Raw genomic sequence first — 18392 nt, 5'->3', positions numbered from 1 at the left:
ATGCAAGTGCCAAATAGGTTGTCTATATTGCTCAATGCACTTCCCTACGCCTATATACCAGATAAGTCCTTATTGCAAGCTGTGGTGTTTTTCCTTGGAAGGGTAGGGGCAGAGGGTGAGGGTAGGGGTAAGGGGGTAGGCACGGTAGGGTGCAGGGTGAGAAGGCAAGGAAAGAAGGGGGGGGGTGGTTGTGCTTTCTTGTTTCGCATCCCGCCCAGGTCCCAGTCAGAGGCGGGAGGGAGCGCCAAAAACACCAAAATCGCGCTAGGCCGTTTCCAGACCCGCGTGGCCGCTCTGATTGGGGAGGAGGGGAACCGACTGTATGCCCGTTGCTGCGCTGCTGGGTCTCGTTGCGCCGCCCGTCCTTGACTCCCGCTCACCTTAGCTGGCTGCCACTGCTGCTGCTAGCCTGCACTGCCTAGAGGTGAGAGCATACCCGCCTCATCCAGACTGGAGCGACTCCATCCCATTCCATACCCATTCTCAACTCCGTATTGTGTCCCCCCGTCACCACCCACGACGGCCACGAGCCCATCCGCTTGCAATAGCCACGACCCCGCTGCTGAATCAGCGCACCAACAATAGCAACGGCGGCTCCGACTCATCTTCCATTCTGGCTTGCGCGATCGCATTGTTATCCTATTATACACATCCAAAGACGACACTACTCTGCTAGTCAACGACATGCCGTAGCCCCGAATTTATTGCTCTGAATTGCTGGCAGCTACAAAGTCCCAGAACTGGCTTTTCCACCTCGCTTGCTTCGATCACTCCGGCCATTTCAACCTTCCCTTCGACCAGCCTGACAGACAAAGCGACTCAAACCAGGCCACCCGCACCCCACCCGCACCCAGCCTGTCCACTCTCTTTCTCAAAGCCACCGGTGAACGAGGCAGGCGCGACACGAGACTGCCCATACGACTACTTTTTCTATCGAATCTAGCATCTGAGATCTTCTCCAAGAATTGGGCGTCAACCCGTCCAGGTCGCCCAAGAGGCCGACTGTAGCTCCGAATCACAGTCCCCGCGACTACTGCAACCTTTACCTCCGATCATGACGCTCGATCCAGACAGGTTAGGAGGCGCCGGCCTGCCTGCGTCCAAGAGGGGCTGCTCAAATACGAACAGTGCTGTCCACACTCCCGGCAGGATAGCTACTCCACCACCACCAGCAGATCGTGCGCGCCTGGAGGTTAAGCACAACATCGATATCGGGGCTTCAAGACCTTCCAGGTCGAATCCAAGAGAAAGCGATGTCGGGCGAGGAGGTTCTTTGGATGTTGAGGCTGTCGATGTAGAGCTGCGCCGACAGGCAAGTCGCTCCCAGAGGGAGTCAACACCAGGCGGAAGTCCCCACAGGAAACGGCAAAGGATAAATGGTGACAGGTAATGCGGCCCCGGCACGTTTCAGTACAAGAGCGTCACGGTAGCTGACGAGGCGCCACAGATTCATTCCTACTCGAACTGGTCAGGACCTCCAGGCCAGCTACAGCCTTCATGAGCCCGGTACGCCCACTGCGGCGAGGTCCAAGCGCCCCTCTCATGGCGAGTTGAATTTTCAAAAGAGTGAGTTCTCCGAGCAGAGGAAGACAGCCAGGATGCAGAGCTGACGCGCCATACAGCGGAGCAAGCAAACCGGACTTACAACTCCCTACTTCGTGCGGAACTGTTTGAAGGCTCAATACCGCACGCGACACCCCCTATCATGTCTCCAGACCCTTCGTTGCCAACATCGTCGCGCAATGCAAATCCCTATGACGGAGCAAGATCGCACACTCCCCCAGCGGCTCCAGCTCCGTCCTTGCCACCCACCATGACCCCATCCACGCCCCACAAAAATCTGTTTACATACATGTCACCGCGCAACCTCAGCGGTGTCGCTGGTCACATGACTCCCTCGAGGACGCCACAGAGTCGACATGGCCCCAATATGGACACCAGAGCCGAGATTTACAGCTTGTCACCCGTTAGGTTTGGGAGCCAGCAGATGTTATTAAGTCCAAGACGGCAACCTAGGGCAGTGAGTAAGGTGCCTTACAAAGTGCTGGACGCACCGGAGCTGGCAGATGATTTCTATCTGAATCTTGTCGACTGGGGCTCAGCAAATGTGCTAGGTGTCGGTCTGGGATCGAGTGTTTATATGTGGAACGCTCAGACGAGCCGGGTGAATAAGCTTTGCACACTCGAGGATGACACTGTCACCAGCGTGTCCTGGATACAAAAAGGAACACACATTGCAATTGGCACACACAAGGGATTGGTGCAAATCTGGGATGCCGAAAAAACGCGACGTTTGAGAACCATGACTGGCCATACTGGTAGAGTCGGTTCACTGGCATGGAACTCGCACATCCTGACTTCAGGATCCCGGGATCGAATGATATACCACCGCGACGTCAGGAGACCAGACCAATGGGTCCGGAAATTGGTCGGCCACAAGCAAGAGGTCTGCGGTCTGAAATGGAACGCCGATGACGGCCAACTCGCATCTGGTGGTAACGACAACAAGTTGATGGTCTGGGAAGGCCTCAACGAGACGCCGTTGTGGAAATTCTCGGACCACACAGCTGCAGTAAAAGCGATAGCCTGGTCGCCGCATCAAAGAGGTCTCCTCGCGTCAGGAGGTGGTACGGCGGACCGGCGGATAATATTTCACGACACCCTCAAAGGAAGCGTCATCAACGAAGTCGACACTGGCAGCCAAGTCTGCAACATTGCCTGGTCTAAGAACTCCAATGAGATCGTCTCGACGCATGGATACAGTCAGAATCAGATCGTGGTGTGGAAATACCCCTCCATGACGCAGGTAGTCAGCCTTACGGGCCACACGTACCGAGTCCTTTACCTCGCCATGAGTCCAGATGGACGTACAGTCGTCACAGGAGCGGGTGACGAGACACTGCGCTTCTGGAACGTGTTTGGGAGAAAGCCCGGGGCCAGAGAGGATAGTGACGGGGCAGGGCGTCTCTCAGACTGGGGCATAATTCGCTGAAGGATCTAGGGGCTACCTGATCTAGCACTTTAACATACATGACACCCTTTCTCGTGTATAAAAGAGATCGCCATTCAAGTAAGGCGTCGTCTTCGGATTTGTCATGGGCAGACTCTCGTCCTGTCCTTCGGTGCTCAGAAAATAGCACACCAACGGCGTTTGTGGCATATCGAGAGATAAATGATGATGGGGTGTGATACATCCCAGGTTTGCTTGGTATTGGCTTGGTTTGTTCTGGCTCTTTGCCTATTCATCTTGCGAGGCGTTGGACAGGATGTGGGGCTTTTCTCTCCAATCATCACTGCAGCTGCTGTATCTCGACTCACTGTCCCAGGTCGCCTGGGAAATCGAGGCGTCTGTGAGAGACTCAAAATATTTGCATGTACAATCACCCGTCCGTTCCTGTTACATTCTCTTTTTTTCACGCTTGCTGGGCCTGCGGTGTGGCGGACGACTTGTCAGTAAACACTGAAGCCTCAGCAAGCAGCATGGACGCTATTGCATTGTTACCGGTGTCTACATCAAAGAAGCGGCAGCAAAGGTGTTTTCTCCCCAGAGGGCAATGGAAAGGCAGGGTGGAAGAGGACCTGGGTATGAATGACGCGTTACGGTCTGGAAGGTCTGGAGTTTGGAAATTCTTTTTTGGCACGCGGGACCTTTGGGCTTGCTGCTTGCTGCTACTGCTGTGTGCGGCCTGCGGCTGGAGAGCGCGTCGCGACTCTCATCCCAGTTAATATCCCACAGGGAGCCGGCAGGGGATACTCTACTCTGGCGCCTGCAGCGCTGCCTAGGAAAGGCTTGGGCTGAGCCGTCAGGGCTCGCCGACGCCTGCTACTGAGTTACACGAGATATGATGATGATGAAGAATCAAGGCAGTGTTGTGTTCCACCTGAGATGCGATCCCACGTGCTATGCTGTGCGAGACATGCATGTATTCCGAAGACTCTGCTGGATCTTCGCCAAGCGACTGTGGGGAGCTGCTTGGAGGACATCGGTTGCATGTGCATGAACCTCTCAGGTGCATTCGTCCACTTCTGTTTGTGAGACTTGGCTGCTGACGAGCGGTTGGCCCTCTATGAGCGGTCAATTCGACGCCTCAACGGCGTGCGACCTGGAATTAATACATCAGTTTTGAACGTGTTATATTTGAAACGTCGAGAATTATGTCGCTCAGCCGTATGCAGTCTGCTCCTTCTGTACTAGTTGATCTCATCTCAACCCATCTATCTTCCAATACGCAGTGTGGCTGGTCCGTGAATCATTCCCATTCTCATCCAATCAACCGTACACCGTCCGTGTACACGAGCAACCCCAATGCCAAAACGAGATTCGAGCCGCCCGCATATATTGCTATCGAACAAAAGTGAAGACGCACAACATGTATGAAATACGGCAACATGAGAGATGAACCAATACCTGAAGCAAGCTGTGAAACCACCCTTAAACCTGGACATAAACATCGGTCAAGTTCCGGAGTAGAAGACAGCCTTGAATATCCAACCTAATCTAACAATGCTGTTACTGAAACCATCATCAACTACACTGCGTGTGATTAGCGCCAAGTCGATGTCATGAGCTTGCCTCCCCAGCCTTCCTCTCCCTTGCCACGTCCTTGGCTCCTCCGTCGATTTCCACCCCACTGGCACTGGCTCGCTTCACTTCGCGCTCCTCGTTAAGAAGCGGGATGCTGTCGATGTTGCCCACCGCCTCGGCGTGGATGTTCTCATTCGCTTCCTTGTGGGTCGAATCTCCTGAAACTCCCGCCCCGTCCGCTTGCGGCGTCATTAGTGGACTGGTATAGCCATCCGGACCGACATGTAACCTTGCGACCTCCGCCTTTAGTGACTCTAACTCCTTCTGAAATCGCTTGCCGAACACGTCAATGTAGTACGTCGCGCCGTTGTAGACGCTCCATATGAAAACCACCATCAGGAAGCCTGCCGAAGCCCATCGGCTATAGAACCAGATCGGGCAGGGAATCATAGTCAACACGGCGTACGAGTATTGAATCAGCATGAATGCCATCTCTTGAAGGCTTTCGGGGAGTGAGAGGACAATCCTTCCGATCCAGGCCTTGGAATAGGATTTGCGTAGCCAGGTGAAGGATGTGGGGCGCCCAGCCAGGATCTTCTCTCGGCGTCGAACAGTGATCAGGAAGTAGTAGGCCAGCTGCCATATGGCGTACGGAATAGTGCTCCAGGCAAGCATGGAAATAACGTTCGCGTAAGCCGTCGGGGAGCCGGGCGGGGAGTGCTTGACTGTGTAGACAGCGGGAAACCGCTGGAGCTGTAGTTCCGGGGAACAGAGATGGACCATGCAGTGCAGAGTGGCGCATGGCATGATATGTATGAAGAGCGAGGTGACCTTGTCGAAGCTGTGGAAGACGAGCGAGTTCCTCCACATTATGATTGCCACTGCGTTGTTTCCGAAAGCCAGGCAGTACGTTGCGACGAAGAGTCGTTTTGAGCCCGGGAAAGCCCACACGCTTAACATCAGAAGCAGGTTAACAAAGTAGCAGAGGTCGGCCAGGAAATAGTGATATCCTCGCTTGTGATAGGTGTAGTAGCGGATCGGCATGAAGTACATTGTCTGGGCGGAGTACCACAGATGCATGTATCCCGGGTAGGCCCCGATCAAGTAGCCGCTGATGAAGATATTCAGGACACCGCAAATGAACGAAACCTTCTCACGCAGCGTGATGACCTTTGTGTCGTTCCACTGCTTGCCAAGCTTGTCTACGCTCGTCCGCATGCGCTTCTTGTAGCGGTCAAGCTGCTCTTCCGCAGGAGGGACGCGCCTCCTCCATTCTTCGACCATGCGCTCCCGCGCTACCTGACTCCTGTTCTTGAGGGCATCGCGCGACTTGCGCACCTTCTCAGTCTGAGCTGACAGCCCTCTTTGCAACTTCTCAAGTTGATGCGGCAGAGCAAAATTGTCGAGGATGTCCAGAACACTTAGGCGATCCAAGGGTGGAAAAGCCTCCCAGTCCTCCTGATATGAGCTGCTATTCGAGAAGGACGGGTTCCTTGAAAGCTTCGGGCTGCTGGAGGTCGGGGTTGTGGGACCCAGAGTCGGCGTGTCTGTGATGGCTTGGTCGTTGAGGGAGTCGGGGGCGCCGTCGAGGCCGGTAAAATAACCGCCCTCGCTGTCGGTGGCATCGTGCTTGGTGGCGGGTATCGATGACGGGTCTGGGTCTGCCATTTCACTCAAGGTGCGGTGATGGAACCCGCGACAAGTGGGAGAAGACAACTTAGGAAGGGCTTCTACCAGTCTGAGGACCAACGTGTCAGCCATTATCCTAGAAGTAATACAAGAGCGTGTTCCGTATGGGTATACGAGTAGAAGGGGAGTCAATAAGGTGAAGTACAATAGCTCATGAGGGTGGGTGCTGATAGCATCCTAGCCAAAAGGGCGTGATCACCTTCACATGCACCCACCACAGATCGCCGGGAGAGGCAGACAAAACAGAACCTCGAAAGGAGGACTTACAAGAGTCAGGGTAGCCCGACGGATGAGCAGCCTCAAGTACCCTTCCGCCAGTGGGTATACACAATTTGACTTCCTCTGACCCCCGCTTCTCAACAACAAAGGGTACCTGTCTCGTTGCTGATTGTGGTTGCAGCAGAGACGATTTCCGAGCTACACAACGTGGAAGTGCCGGTCTAGATCGAAGTACCCAAGAATTGATGGTCTAGGCAAGCTAGATAAGAATATCGGGAATGGTGGGGGAGACGGCAGATGATCGGAGTGACTACTGGGCGCGTGGATCAATGCTGCGAGATTCAAGACGATGATGTGCGAAGCATTGTTGTTGGGAGTGGTCTTCAGCTTGGCTGGATTGTCGATGTCGAGCCATAGGTACCCCAGGAACTTTACTAGGCAGGGGGTCCGCTTTTGATGTCATAGCACTGCACCCTTATTGACGTAGCTACCGCGGCGGCCCAGACGCGGGCCCTGTCGCTGGCCGCCTCTGGAAGCGTGTCCTGGAACCGCATCGTGAGTGGACAAAAGGAAACCAGTAATCTTGCCCGAAACCTTTGGTCATTAGTCGGCACCCGGACAATCAGAGTGCAGATCCAGCAGGTGCTAAGGCTAGGTGATCTAGACAGGTTGTCTGTTGCGAACCCGTGGACGAATGCGAATGGGAATTTATTTCCTCGGGTCGAGTTCGTCAGCAGGGCAGGATATATATGCCCAAGTGTAAGCCCAGCTCAAGCCTGTCAGGCTGTCACGGCGATCCATCTCCAACGCCAAGCTCATGGGCTAGATAAGACGACAGTGGAGATCAACCTGAAGATCCCGCAGCAACAAAGCTGTTTGTGCCCGAGGGTAGTCAACTACCTGGTTTCTGATCATCCTCGCCCGACCCTAGTTGACCTTAGTCCGCAATGAATGTATTGTGGTTCTTTATTGTTCGCATGAGGGGGCTCTTGAAACTCAAGTTACCTTCAGCATAGAAATTCAGTGTCTAGCAGAGCGGAGTGATCTGAAGCTGGCGCCTTGTACAACATGTGCTAGTTGTGGTCTGTACGCTTGGGCCATATTGTTATGCTGCGGATACAGATCTCAGGGACCTCAAATGCAGGCTGGCCCAGGCACCCTGAACCCACTCTTCCTGGGGAAAACCAACCTCCTGCAGGATGTTCTATGGGTGTTGAATACTGTAGGATAAGCTCACATGGATTGCCTGTATAGACAAGTCTGCAATGTTACTATGGACTGTCAAGTACCTGGCAGGTCCTTGCGATCTCTGCAACCTGAATGAATGTGGGAAACTGATTCCCAGTAAAGAAAGGCATTCGACCTGAAGGTCGCTAGTATGGCCCATCACTAGCCCAGCCATTCCCCGTGGGCCTCCCCCTGCCCCCATCCAACCCCCAGTGCAAGACCCCTGGCTCTGGCAAGAACACCGGCTTTCCCATCCTACCTGCACTATTCAAACCACCTGATCCCATCGCGTTGGACGACCCCTCCGAAAATAGCGTCGCGTTTCTCTCACACACCTCCTGGTCGTTTACATAGCACCCATCCTGCGACTCTCTCGGTTCAAGCTGCCCCCATTGCAGCAGTCCGCCACGGGAGGCGCACAATCCCTTCGTCACCAGGAAACCAGCCAATCCTTCCATTATCGACTCGGCGCAGAAATAGCCTTCCCATTCGACGCGACTTTGTCATCCGCCAGGCGACTGGGTGACCCTCAACCCTTTTGCGCCACTCAACACGACAATCCGCGACGCGTCGCAACACCATTTAAGCATTCAAGATGGGGAAACTAATTCGTCTTGAGCTTTTCAGTACGTTTTTGTCGCGTCCAAAGCCCTGGAGAGGGAGCTGTCACTGACCGGACCGCGCAGATTTCAAGTCCTACAAGGGACACCACACCCTCCTCTTCGGCGATTCCTATTTCACATCCATCATCGGACCCAATGGATCGGGAAAGTCAAACTCGTCAGTGCCAGCCCTGAGCTAAGAAACACATACCCCCGCCATGGCATAAGCTAACCGGCAGTCCGCAGCATGGACGCGATTTCGTTCGTCCTCGGAATCAAATCGTCCCAACTCCGGTCATCACACCTGAAAGAACTTGTCTACCGCGGCCGGGTAATGAAAACCAGCAAGATCAATGATGATGGATCTGTTGTTGAGCCAGCCACAAACGGGACCACAAACGGACACGCGAACGATGATGAGGACACATCGCAGAGAGGCTCCCGCAATGATCCCAAGACTGCCTGGGTCATGGCCGTCTACGAGGACGACGCAGGCGATGAGCAAAAGTGGAAGCGTACCATCTCGCCCCAAGGAACTAGTACATATCACATCAACGATCGTAGCGTCACGGCGCAGCAATACAACGAGGCTTTGGAGGCCGAAAATATCCTTATCAAGGCACGCAACTTTTTGGTCTTCCAGGGAGACGTTGAGGCGATTGCGTCGCAATCCGCGCAAGACCTGACACGCCTGATCGAACAAATTTCGGGAAGCTTGGAGTACAAGGCAGAATATGATAAACTCCAGGCAGATGCGGAGCAAGCCACAGAGAATCAGAACTTCCAGCTCCACAGGCGACGCGGCATCAACTCCGAGATCAAGCAATACCAGGAACAAAAGAAGGAGGCCGAGAGTTTTCAGAAGAAGACAGAGGAGCGAGACGAAGCCATTGTAACACACATCCTCTGGAAGCTGTACAACTTCCAGAAGGTCATGGACGAGTCCAGCGCGCAGATACAGGAGCATCAACAGAACCTGATTGAGTTCCGTAGGAACGTTGAGGCTTTCGAGAAGAAGCTCGAGGCAGCCCGGAAGGAATATATGACGGTGGGCAGAGAAGTGGGCAAGATCGAGAAGAACATCCGTGCGAAGGAAAGAGAGATCGAGGAGAGAGAGAACGGCCTCGTCCCAATTAACGAGAAAGTGGCTCAAAGCACCAGTGACATCGAAAGATTGAAGAAGCGCGCCGAAGCCGTGAGAAAGGAGCGAGACGACCAATCTAAAGCCATCCAAAAAGCCAAAAAGGACTTGGCGACCGTTGAGAAAGCCCAGCAGGAGTTCGAGAAGCAATGGCAGGAGACCATCAAGAAGCAAGGCAAGCAACTCACGGACGCGGATCGCAGAGAGTACAACCTTCTGCGGGCGCAAGTCATGGCAAAATCATCACAAAATCAAGCCCAGCTTGACAGTCTCATTCGCCAACTGAAAGGTGACGAAGTCACGGTCAATAGTCTCAAGGGCAAAGTCGACACTTTCCAAGCCACAGTAGAAAAACTCAACGGCGAGCTTGAGACTATCCGAGAACGCAAGGAAACGACCCAGGAACTGGTACGGCAGATCTCGACTGAGTTGGAAGACAACAAAAAGGAGCACAACAATCTGGTTTCTGAGAGAGTCAGGATCAACAACTCTAAGACTGAGTTGGACGAAAAGATGCACGATCTCGGCAGGAAGATTGAAGAAGCTGAAGGCGGCAAAGCGGAGAGCGACCGAGAGAAGCGGACCAAGGAAATGGTCCAGAGCCTCAAGCGCATGAATTCAGGAGTGCGTGGAAGAATTGGCGATCTCTGCAAGCCCAAGCAGAAGAAATTTGATGAAGCTGTCATCACTGCACTTGGTCGCGACTTCGATTCTGTTGTTGTAGACACAGAGAAGGTCGGTCTCGATTGCGTTCAGTATCTGAAGCAACAGCGCTACCCTCCCATGACCTTTATCCCCTTGGACAACATCAAGACAAACGCCCCCAACTCAGCTGTCAAAGGCATACCCGGAGCGAGACTCACAATCGAGACGATTGATTTCGACCAATCACTCGAACGTGCCATGACGTACGCCTGTGGGAGCTCCATTGTGTGCGACACTCTGGAGATCGCCAAGGAGGTCTGCTATAAGAGACGGATCCCCGTGAAAGCTGTGACTCTGGAGGGCTATGTCATTCACAAGGCCGGTCTCATGACCGGCGGTCGCCTGCCAGAGCGCAAGGGCGGAAAGCGACAATTTCAAGAGCATGACGTCCAGAATCTGCGGAAGCAGCTCGAAAAGTACCGCGAGACGTATTTCTCACTACCACGGCCGGACAGAACAAAAGAAGAGACCCTCAGGCAAAGCCTCACAAGTCTTGAGCAGCGGCTCAAGGTAGCCCGTGGCGAGCTCCAGGCCTTTGAAAGAAATGAAGCGAGCAAGAAGAAGGAATTGCAACATGAGGAGAGACAACTCGATGAATGGGAACCGAAATACGAGGATAAGAACGGCGAACTTGAAGCAACGCGCAAGGCAGTCGCTAAGTTCGAAACCGCCATTGCAGCAGTGCAAGACAAGATATTCGCCGACTTCTGCAGGAGACTCGGGTACGCAGACATCCGCACATACGAAGCACTGCAAGGCAGCCTGGAACAAGAAGCGTCTAAGAAGCGAAACGGGTTCGAGGTGCAGAAGCAGAAGCTCAAGAGCATGTTGACATTGGAGACGTCTCGCCATGATGAGACCCAACGACGCCTGCAGCAGATCAAGTCAAATCTCGAGCGGCTGGAGGCCGACATCGAAGCGTACGAACGGGAAAAAGCAGCCATCGAAGAGACATTAGGCGCACACCAGGATGAGCTGGAAGCGCTCAAAGAGAGCCTCGACGAAGTCAAAGAGAAGCAAAACAGGAAGGCGGACAAGGTCAATGAGGCCAAACAAGAAGTACAAAAACGCAGCAGGGACATCGAGGCCCGGCTCAAGGCAATAAGCGCACTAGAGGCTGAGATCCAGAAGAACAGCTCTAGCAAGTTCGCGCTTCTCAGACGCTGTAAGCTGGAGCAAGTACAGATACCATTGGCAGAGGGCTCGCTTGACGACTTGCCGAACGAGGATAACCTTTTGCGTCAAGATCCGGATGCTATGGATATTGATGAAGGGGACGAAGCTGATATGGAAGCTGCCTTGGATGACTATGGCGTCGAAGTCGACTTCGACAGCTTGGACGACGAGCTCAAGGTTGTAAGTAGATCAGCTCACTCGTTGTTGTGCACAGGGCTGACAAAATCGCAGACGGACGAGGATGTAGAGGACAAGCTCCAAGAGAAGATCAACTCTCTGACGGCCGAGCTCGAGAAACTCAACCCGAACATGCGTGCTATTGAGCGCCTGGAAAGCGTCGAAAACCGTCTCAAAGCGACCGAACAAGACTTCGAGAACTCGCGCACTGCTCTCAAAGAAGCCCGCGACGCCTTCAACACCGTCAAGGCGAAGCGATTCGAGCTCTTCAACAAGGCTTTTGAGCACATCAAGGAGCAGATCGTCGTGGTGTACAAGGATCTCACCCGATCAGAGGCGTTCCCTATCGGCGGCCACGCGTATCTTGATATCGAGGACGACACTGACACACCGTACTTGTCGGGAATCAAATACCATGCTATGCCACCACTGAAGCGGTTCCGAGACATGGAACACCTTTCTGGTGGCGAGAAGACCATTGCAGCTTTGGCGCTTCTTTTCGCCGTCCACAGCTACCAGCCCAGTCCATTCTTTGTGCTGGATGAGGTTGATGCTGCACTGGACAATGCGAACGTAGAGAAGATCAAGAAGTACATTCGGGAGCATGCTGGTCCGGGCATGCAATTCATTGTCATTTCGCTCAAGACAGGCTTGTTCCAGGACAGCGAGAGCCTCATTGGAGTGTACCGAGACCAGGAGGTCAACAGCTCCAAAACTTTGACCCTGGATGTAAGTTTTCTGCCCTTTGGTGCTTCCCCTCCTCGCCACTGTCTCTTACTGACATGGCAACTAGCTTCGAAAATATGCTTAGACGGCGTGTTGTTGACGCGGAGGTGGGTGCGACTACTGAGGAAATGGAGTGGGGATTTCGACAAGATCCTCTGTTTCTCTGGGAGCGTGACGTTCGTTGGTGCAGGACTTCCTTCTCATGGAGGCTGTGTGATTGTAGGATTACTCTCGTAGTCTAAAGACGGGACTGCGATTGAATTGGAATTTCGTTTGCTGTTGAAGCTCTTCGGACACAAGAGGATCGAAATTTCAATCCATGTGAAATTTGATTCCGAGCATTGCTTGTTTACATTTGAAGGTCTCCCAGGGGCTATTTCAACGGAAGTCACCGTGCAGAAATGTTTTGATGCTACAGAGTGCCGATTGACGGGCCCATAATTAGATGAAAGCCTCCAGTTGCTGCACTGCAATATGGAGGGGTCCCATATTCAACATGGCACATATGCTGTCTCAAGCAGGCACATCTCAGCAGCAAAGGTAAATCGGGGTGCAAATACGTTTTTGAGGTGGGACCCAACCCATGTTTTCGTCGTTGACAGGATCTGGGCCAGGTCCGTGCGGGCTGACAGGAAGGGAGCTTCCGGCCACTGTGGCGCTAGCAATTCACGAGCTCGGACAGTGAACTTGTCCTCAACTTCGAGGGGCAGTAGTGGTTGGAGCTAGCCTTGAGACCAGGTTTCTGGCCACGTCTGTCAACCCAATACCAACTCACAACTATCAATCCTCTGCTCCATCACCTGCTGCCGTTGCCCATTGGAACGGGAATCTTCCATTACTGCGACCGGTCGACAACTGGCTCCCCTCACCCCCGATCCCACATACAGTACTTGGGCACCAGTAAGCCAGCCTCGGGGGCCAGACCAAGGCAACAACCCACACCTGCCACATCACCATGGCCGCCATGGACTATGAGGCGCTCAAGGAGCAGTGGAGCGACGTCGAGGAGCGTGATGGCGTTCGTCTCAGCTGGAACGTCTTCCCCAGCTCTCGAATGGTGGGTTTCGCGTGCCGACTCTGTGTGTTTTGCGACCAGAGCTGACCGACTCTGTAGGAGGCTTCCCGACTCGTGGTACCGATCGGAGCCCTGTATACTCCCTTGAAGGAGAAGCCAGAGTCGCCGCTCCTCCAGTTCGAGCCAGTTACGTGCAAGCAACCGTGCCGCTCAGTCTTGAACCCATTCTGGTGAGCCTGCTGTCGTCCTTGCTGGGTTCGTCGCAACTGACATCAAGCCAGCCAAGTTGACCTCAGGGCGCGCCTCTGGATCTGCCCGTTCTGCCTGTCACGAAATGCGCTCCCACCACACTACAAAGACATCTCGGCCAACGCGATCCCTCCCGAGCTCCACCCGCAGAACACGACGATTGAATACAGGCTGTCTCGCCCCGCGCCGAGCCCTCCAATCTTCCTATATGTCGTCGACACGTGCCAAGAGGAAGACAGCCTGGCTGCCCTGAAGGAGTCCCTGATCATGAGCTTGAGCTTGTTGCCAGAGAATGCGCTGGTCGGGCTCATCACCTACGGTACCATGGCTCAGGTCCACGAGATCGGCTACACCGAATGTGCCAAATCATACGTCTTCCGTGGCAGCAAGGAATACTCCGCCAAGCAGGTTCAAGAGATGCTTGGGCTCTCACAGCCTGCCCTGCGACCCGGCATGCAGCCTCAGCCAGGACGGCCCATGCCCATGGGACCGGCTGCCCGGTTCCTGCTCCCGGTCTCGCAGTGCGAATTCAACCTCACAAAAGCCCTGGAGCAGCTGCAAAAGGACCCATGGCCTGTTGCGAATGATCGCAGGAACCTGCGTTGCACCGGTGTTGCGCTGAGTGTGGCCGTTGGACTCTTGGAGACCTCATTCCAGAACGCAGGTGGGCGCGTCATGTTGTTTGCCGGTGGAGCAGCAACAGAAGGCCCTGGCCTGGTGGTAGGACCAGAGCTGAGAGAGCCCATTCGTTCCCACCACGATATTGATCGTGACAACATCAAATACTACAAGAAGGCCCTCAAGTTCTACGACAACCTGGCCAAGAGAACTGCTCATAATGGTCATATCATCGACATTTTCGCAGGTTGCCTGGACCAAGTCGGACTCCTCGAGATGAAGGGTCTCTGCAACTCTACTGGCGGCCACATGATTCTGACAGACAGTTTCACATCCTCGATGTTCAAACAGTCGTTTGTGAGAGTGTTCGACAAGGACGACGATGACAACCTTACCATGGGCTTCAACGGTGTTCTCGAGGTTCTGACAACCAAGGAGTTGAAGGTCACGGGTCTCATCGGACATGCAGTCTCCCTCAACAAGAAGTCCACTTCAGTCGGCGAGACAGAATGCGGTATCGGAAACACTTGCTCTTGGAAGATGTGCGGCATCGATCCTAACGCCAGTTACGGCATCTACTTTGAGATTGCTGGCCAAGGAGGCCCAGCGGCTCATCAGCAGACCCCTCAGAAGGGAATGATGCAGTTCTTGACTTACTACCAACACTCTTCTGGCCAGTTCCACCTGCGAGTGACAACGGTCGCGCGAAACATGAGTGGACCAGCAGGTGACCCCGCGATCGCCCAGTCCTTCGACCAAGAAGCCGCTGCGGTGCTCATGTCCAGGATTGCTGTGTTCAAGGCCGAAGTGGATGACGGCCCTGATGTCCTGCGCTGGGTCGACCGAATGCTCATTCGGCTCTGCTCGAGATTCGCTGACTATAGAAAGGACGACCCGTCATCTTTCCGCCTCGAAAAGAACTTCACCCTCTACCCACAGTTCATGTTCCACCTCAGGAGGAGTCAGTTCCTTCAGGTCTTCAACAACTCCCCAGACGAAACCGCTTTCTATCGGCATGTGCTCAATCACGAGGATGTCAGCAATTCGCTCATTATGATCCAACCCACATTGGATTCATATACATTCGACCAGGAAGAGGGTCAGCCCGTCTTGCTGGATTCTACCTCCATTCAACCTCAGCACATTCTGCTCCTCGACACCTTCTTCCATATCCTCATCTTCCACGGTGAGACTATTGCCGAGTGGAGGAAGGCTGGGTACCAAGAGCAAGAGGGCTATGAGAACTTTGCGGCCCTGCTCGAGAAGCCGAAAGAGGACGCCAGAGTAAGTCAAGAGAAGTTCACTGTGGAAGTACTGTAATGCTGACAACGTGCAGGACCTGATTACCGACCGTTTCCCTCTGCCCCGGTTCATCGTCTGTGATGCGGGTGGCTCGCAAGCTCGTTTCCTGCTATCCAAGCTAAACCCTTCCACCACACACACGACGGGAGCGTACGGTGGCGTTGGGGCTCAGACTGCGCAGACCATCTTCACCGACGATGTTTCTCTACAAACATTCATGGACCATCTTATGAAGTATGTCTTTGCCTCCGTCCTGCATGTCCGGGAACTGTACTAATGATCTTTCTTAGGCTCGCGGTAAGCGGCACTAATTAGGCGTGAGAGGTAGGAGGCGGCTGCTGGTTGGTGCTGGTCGGTACAGGTACAGAGCAGGTGTTCTGAGAAAGATAGCCCAGGCAAAATTTACTACACAAGTTCAAGTACACGATCCTGACGACAGTCGTTCCATGTAGCTGTGAAGGCGACTTCGTGCTCTCACGCAACTGAGGATGGGACCTGCAGTGTGCGAAGTGCAGCGTGTGGTTTACGACTCACAAACTGTAGCAACGTTGTCCAAAAATGCGTAGAAAAATAGTGATCATCGATACTGTACACAGGTCGCCTGGACGATGACTAAATCTGATGAATGGAAGGAGCATGGCGAATTGACATTAAAAGCAAACCGAACTCAAGTTTCCAAAAAGCTCCTCAGGTATTTGATAGCATAGACGGTGAAAATTACATACATATCCAGTCATATAATCCTGTTTACCGTACACTTAATCCTGAAGTATTTGAGAGTACATACAGCCAGTAATCATTCTGTAGGGTGTCATTCGGGAGCAGAGGGTTCATAATCGAAATACACTACCGAAACACACGGTAGCGTTGGGGACCCCTGCTCGCTTGGCCCAGGTAGTTGTCCAATCAGCATTGGGCTACACAGCTAGTGGGCCTCCTGCACGTGACGTCCAAAAAGTTTGCCCACCATCTCTGAAATTTCGAGGGGATCGCTTCGCAGTTCGACCTGATTAAGACTGGCCTTTCAGTTGACGACCTTTGCAAAGAACTCAACCCACCACCAGTCAAACCTCACCAACCAGTCAATATGCGTGAGTATACAGACCTATTCCCAAGTTCGACCCAGTTACGCTCAGAAAACTGACAATCGCCCGTTGCACAGCTCCCAAGTTCGACCCCAATGAGGTGAAGGTCATGTACGCAAACCTGCTCCCCCTCGCCGACACCATCACAACAGCGATTTGACCTCGCGATCTCAATTGTGATCGATGAGCCAGACGATGCTGACGTGATGGAATTACAGCCACCTCCGTGCCACCGGAGGTGAGGTCGGTGCCTCTTCCGCCCTTGCGCCCAAGATCGGTCCTCTGGGTCTTTCCCCCAAGAAAGTTGGTGAAGATATCGCCAAGGCGACTGGTGACTGGGTACGAACCACCTCGCCCCTTCTCCCATATCTTACCTAGTTGGGCCCCCTATTGCCATGTTCAGGGGAATTTCTTGAGAGTGCAGTGGAGCTGACAAACTATTTGCAAACAAACAGAAGGGTCTCCGTGTCACGGTCAAGCTCACCATCCAGAACCGTCAAGCCGCTGTCTCCGTCGTCCCCACCGCCTCCTCCCTGGTCATTCGTGCCCTGAAGGAGCCCCCACGCGACCGCAAGAAGGAGAAGAACATCAAGCACAGCAAGTCCGTCCCTCTTGACGAGATCATCGAGATCGCCCGGACCATGCGATACAAGTCTTTCTCCAAGACTCTGGCCGGTACCGTCAAGGAGATCCTGGGAACTGCTTTCTCTGTCGGCTGCCAGGTCGACGGCAAGAGCCCCAAGGCCATCCAAGATGCGATCGATGCGGGCGAGATCGACAGTAAGTCCAACAACACAGCCTTGCGTCCTCGTCAGAGGCGGAGTGATTGGAAACAGACCATGCTGACGTACGTTCCAGTCCCCGAGGAGTAAAGAAAAGTTCATGTAATGAGGCACTGTGGTTTGGGACCTTTAGGCTTGTCATGAGGAGTTCAGGGTTTGCTCTTTCACAGCTTAGGCACGTCCATTCGGAAAAGAATGGCAGTGATACACCGCACCAAACAACCATGAACAAGCTTTGCCGGGAATAGTTCGCTCGGTTTTGTGAATGTCTTAGCCTTACCGGCTCCATCTGTCCCTATCCCCAGTCGGGCGACCCTGGCCAACACTCTGAAATTTTACCATTGCTCTCCATGGTATTTTTCAATTTTAGTGCGCAGGAAGATCAAACTGTCGAGACCCATTACTCACCGCGGCCTTCTTGGCCCTTGGGCAATATGGAGGTTGAGGTCCTACTTCGAGGTCAACATATCTACTTTACGATTATGGTCTGTTAATTCGGGGGCAAATCGCCTTTGTGAACCACACCCGGATGGTGACCAGCCGTGTCTTGTGGTACCCACAGGTAGCTACGGATGCGACCAAGTTGGGGGTCTATTGCTTTTGTGCAAATCCATATGCATACTATACCTGCATGTGAAGTGGCGTGGCGGTTCCTCGGATTCGGCCAGGCCTTTGTAGTCACTTTTTTCCCCTTTCTCGTCCTTGACGCACACGTCGTACATCACAAGGATAGAATCCTCGGACGTCTAGAAGGCAAAAAATAATAATACACAGCTTTATTTTTCCCGAAGCATCCACGTGCTATTCTTGAAGCGGTGGGCACACCGAAGCCCGGCCAGGTCTGCCGTGTCAAGGCACGGGTTTCAAGGATGTACCGAGCACTTTGGGGTTATAGTTTCCCGGCCTTTCCCACCATTGACATCGTGGCAACGACCGGCATCGTAGATCAGACGAGATTCCGATGGGAGAGAAGGGACGCAGCCTCGCAGGTGCCGATAGGCGGTCTGCATGTTCCAATTCGAACCGGCCCTGGTGACGCAGAGTGGCATTGACCCGTTGGGGTTTCAAAACATAACTTGGCCCGGTGGTGGCTTTGAAGCAGGGCCCTTCCCCGGTTTCCAGTAAGCTTTACGAGGCCTCACTTTGGACACACG

At 53.6% G+C, this 18392-nt stretch overlaps 4 protein-coding genes across 4 annotated transcripts; 3 read left to right on the top strand and 1 right to left on the bottom strand.

Annotated features, from left to right (window-relative positions):
• Positions 1 to 1054: 1054 nt before the first annotated feature.
• J7T55_001876 (WD repeat domain-containing protein) lies at positions 1055 to 2992 on the top strand (the record flags this gene model as incomplete). Its single annotated transcript, XM_053142784.1, has 3 exons — positions 1055 to 1386; positions 1448 to 1566; positions 1623 to 2992. The coding sequence occupies 3 exons, from the start codon at positions 1055 to 1057 to the stop codon at positions 2990 to 2992; spliced, it is 1821 nt and encodes a 606-aa protein (XP_052994329.1).
• Positions 2993 to 4561: 1569 nt separating this feature from the next.
• J7T55_001875 (f-box protein) lies at positions 4562 to 6193 on the bottom strand (the record flags this gene model as incomplete). Its single annotated transcript, XM_053142783.1, has 1 exon — positions 4562 to 6193. The coding sequence occupies one exon, from the start codon at positions 6191 to 6193 to the stop codon at positions 4562 to 4564; it is 1632 nt and encodes a 543-aa protein (XP_052994328.1).
• A 2062-nt stretch (positions 6194 to 8255) lies between these two features.
• J7T55_001874 (smc1 protein) lies at positions 8256 to 12272 on the top strand (the record flags this gene model as incomplete). The annotated part of the gene is made up of 5 exons (XM_053142782.1): positions 8256 to 8286; positions 8347 to 8440; positions 8509 to 11464; positions 11516 to 12190; positions 12255 to 12272. 5 exons carry the CDS (start codon positions 8256 to 8258, stop codon positions 12270 to 12272), a joined length of 3774 nt encoding a protein of 1257 aa, XP_052994327.1.
• Positions 12273 to 13142: 870 nt separating this feature from the next.
• J7T55_001873 (Protein transport protein SEC23) lies at positions 13143 to 17328 on the top strand (the record flags this gene model as incomplete). The annotated part of the gene is made up of 10 exons (XM_053142781.1): positions 13143 to 13244; positions 13302 to 13432; positions 13484 to 15353; positions 15406 to 15605; positions 15662 to 15668; positions 16372 to 16462; positions 16534 to 16567; positions 16675 to 16795; positions 16912 to 17236; positions 17315 to 17328. 10 exons carry the CDS (start codon positions 13143 to 13145, stop codon positions 17326 to 17328), a joined length of 2895 nt encoding a protein of 964 aa, XP_052994326.1.
• Between the last annotated feature and the right edge of the window lie 1064 nt (positions 17329 to 18392).

This window comes from Diaporthe amygdali, assembly GCF_026229845.1.
Source record: "Diaporthe amygdali strain CAA958 chromosome Unknown NODE_12_length_1037015_cov_66_201586, whole genome shotgun sequence".
In the NCBI taxonomy this organism is placed as follows: domain Eukaryota; kingdom Fungi; phylum Ascomycota; class Sordariomycetes; order Diaporthales; family Diaporthaceae; genus Diaporthe; species Diaporthe amygdali.
The sequence above is the reverse complement of the archived record's forward strand: the minus strand, read 5'-3'. Positions and strand labels throughout refer to the sequence as shown.